Source organism: Anopheles cruzii, unplaced genomic scaffold (assembly GCF_943734635.1).
Source record: "Anopheles cruzii unplaced genomic scaffold, idAnoCruzAS_RS32_06 scaffold02261_ctg1, whole genome shotgun sequence".
NCBI lineage: Eukaryota > Metazoa > Arthropoda > Insecta > Diptera > Culicidae > Anopheles > Anopheles cruzii.
The window spans coordinates 746-3,455 of record NW_026455846.1 but is presented as its reverse complement, the minus strand read 5'-3'; the positions used below and the strand labels follow the sequence as shown (position 1 = coordinate 3,455).

At 60.9% G+C, this 2,710-nt stretch overlaps 1 protein-coding gene across 1 annotated transcript; it reads left to right on the top strand.

Moving 5' to 3' along the window:
- Nucleotides 1-1,794: 1,794 nt before the first annotated feature.
- LOC128276730 (uncharacterized) lies at nucleotides 1,795-2,322 on the top strand (the record flags this gene model as incomplete). Its single annotated transcript, XM_053015189.1, has 1 exon — nucleotides 1,795-2,322. A coding segment is annotated over one exon (528 nt), but the record flags the coding sequence as incomplete, so codon positions are not given.
- Nucleotides 2,323-2,710: the final 388 nt, after the last annotated feature.

Genomic DNA, 2,710 nt, shown 5'->3' with positions numbered 1-2,710 from the left:
GGACTTCAAGATACGGAACGGTCGCGGTGTTTGACTATTACTCAACACTCAAAATTATATCCGAGAGTGTTTAGTAACACTCAAAGGCAAAACAAATCAAAACCCGGCAAGGGAAAAACCAACCAAGTCCCGGTAAGGGCAAACCATAGTGCGTACGCTTAGTGAGTTCGCGCGCGAAGTTTAAAACTGGAAGCGATGGCGGGAAGTGACGATCTCCCGGGCAGTGCGGCGAAGGCCGGAACAAGTGCAAAGGCGAGTGGAACGAGTGCGAAGGCGAGCGCGACGACACCGCACTCGGCAGAGGCGCAAGCACCCCCGGCGAAGGCGCCAAAAGGACCACGAGGAACCCGTAGGAAAGCGGGCAAGGTTAAGACGCCGCCGCAGGGACAGCTCGGGGCGCTGACCCCAAAACAGCGGCCAGTGCTGAGCGCGAGAGAAGCCACGCCGAAGATCGCGCTGAGCGTGGGAGGCTCGACAAGCACTCAGCAACGCGACACAAACGAAAGGAAGCTGCTGGAGCTGGAGCGCCTAGAAAGAGAGATCCAGCTGCACCAGAGAGAGTTCCGGAGACTCCGGGATCGACAACGCACACTGTTAGAGTGTAAGTCATCCTTACCCGGCTCGTCACGAGCAAACATGAGCGACCGAGCCAGCGTACCACGGCACCCAGTGCGTTACTGCCCGAGTCCCCGAGAGAGCCCCCGAGAGAGCCCGGCTGAGCCAGCCCGTCGGCCGCCAGCCAGCTCAACCGCGATCCGGATGGCTACCGACCCGGAATTTTACGACAACTGGGGAGACTCAGCGGGCGAATTCCAACTGTCGCGGTCACAGGTGGCCGCGAGACAAGGTGCCGCCTCGCAGGAGTTACCCGTTTTCGACGGCAACGTGGAACAGTGGCCAACCTTCCTCGCCTCCTTCAACCGAAGCACAATGAGGTGTGGCTTCACCGCAGACGAAAACCTCATGCGGTTGGAGAGGAGCTTGCGCGGGAAGGCGCTCGAGACGGTGAGGTGTCTCCTACTTCACCCCGACAACGTGGAAAGAGTGATCGCCACGCTGAAGATGCGCTTCGGTCACCCCCTGCGGATAGTGCACCTGCTCACCGAAAAGATGAACCGACTGCCGCCGGTCCGGGAAGGACAATGGGAGGCGCTCATCGACTTCGCGGTAGCGGTGCAGAACTGCGTAGAAAATATCGGAATTTGCGGGGCACAGGAGTACTGCCACAACAGCACCCTATTACACCAGTTGCTGGGGAAGTTGCCCATCTCGCTGCAGCAAATGTGGGTGATGCAGTCGCCTGGAGAGGCGTCGAACCTTACCACATTCAGCCGATGGCTGTACGCGACAGCAGAAACCCTCAGCCCCCTCTCCTGGACACAAAGCAAGGACTCACCGCCGGAGATGAGATCGGAGAGTCAGGCCACACGCCAGGGACCGCTCCCCGCTCCCAGAACGGCCTCACCAAACCGCACGCCCACTCCGCCGGCAAATACGTGTGCCGGTTGCGGAGGGGTATGCCGTGCGGTAGATCGATGCGGCCGCTTCATCAACACGAGCATAGAGGACCGGTGGAAGGTCGCCAGGGCGAGTCGCCTGTGCTTCGTTTGCCTGCGTCGGCATAAGGGCCCATGCACAGCTCGGTCATGTGGCAGCCAGGGGTGTACGGAACAACACCACGCCCTACTGCACCGCGAAGGAACGGCTACGGTGGCCACCGCTAGCGAGCCGTCGTCAGCCGCAGGAGAGCACGCAACGCACTGCGTTCAAACCTGTGAGGATTGCAATGCCAGCCCCCGGTTTCGGTACCATCCCGTCACACTATACGGTAAGAGCGGACCGGTTACGGCAGTGGCCTTCGTGGACGAAGGGTCGTCCTTCACGCTGGTGGAGGACGGGCTCGCTGATGAACTCGGCCTCGAGGGGCCCAGCCAGCCCCTACACCTACAATGGACGGGTGGGGTCACTCGCGTGGAGAAGGCATCGCGCAGCGTTACACTGACGGTTTCGGGCAAGCTACAGGGGCACCAGTATGCTCTGGCCGGAGTGAAGACGGTGCGGAAACTGGACCTGCCGGAGCAATCGCTCGACGGCAAAGCCCTACAAGCCCATTACCCCCACCTGCGGGGCCTGCCACTGGACACGTACTCAAATGCCCGCCCAAGACTCCTCATCGGAATTGGGCACCTTCAAGTAGGGCTGGTACTGAAATGTCGAGAGGGCGCAGCAAACACGCCGGTAGCGGTCAAGTCCCGCCTAGGATGGACCGTCTGTGGAGGCACCAACCAGAGGCAGAACGTAGTAGCAGCTCAGTCTCGGAGTGACGAAGGCAACAACGGTGATGGAGCGGATGAGTCTCCGAATCATCCATTATCGGCGAGCGGTTCACCAACCTCGATCATCACGACGTCGATCGCATCGTCGGAGACGGACCACCGGGGCGGTATCAGCAGTGCCGAGACCGGCAGCCTGGCTGGTCTTGATGTCGGTGAGGGTGATGGCGCGATGGCCGTGGCGAAGCGGGCGCAGCTGGACAATGCTGGTGGCGATGGCGATGGTGACGCGGCAGGAAGAGATGCGGTCGGAGGTGGTGGTGATCCCAGCCACCCGAGCGGCGGAATGGTCCCTGGCAACATAGCGTCGGTACAGGTGCAAGCGATCGTGGCGGCGTTCATTGTGTCTATCTTTGCGACCACCGTCGGTTCGATCA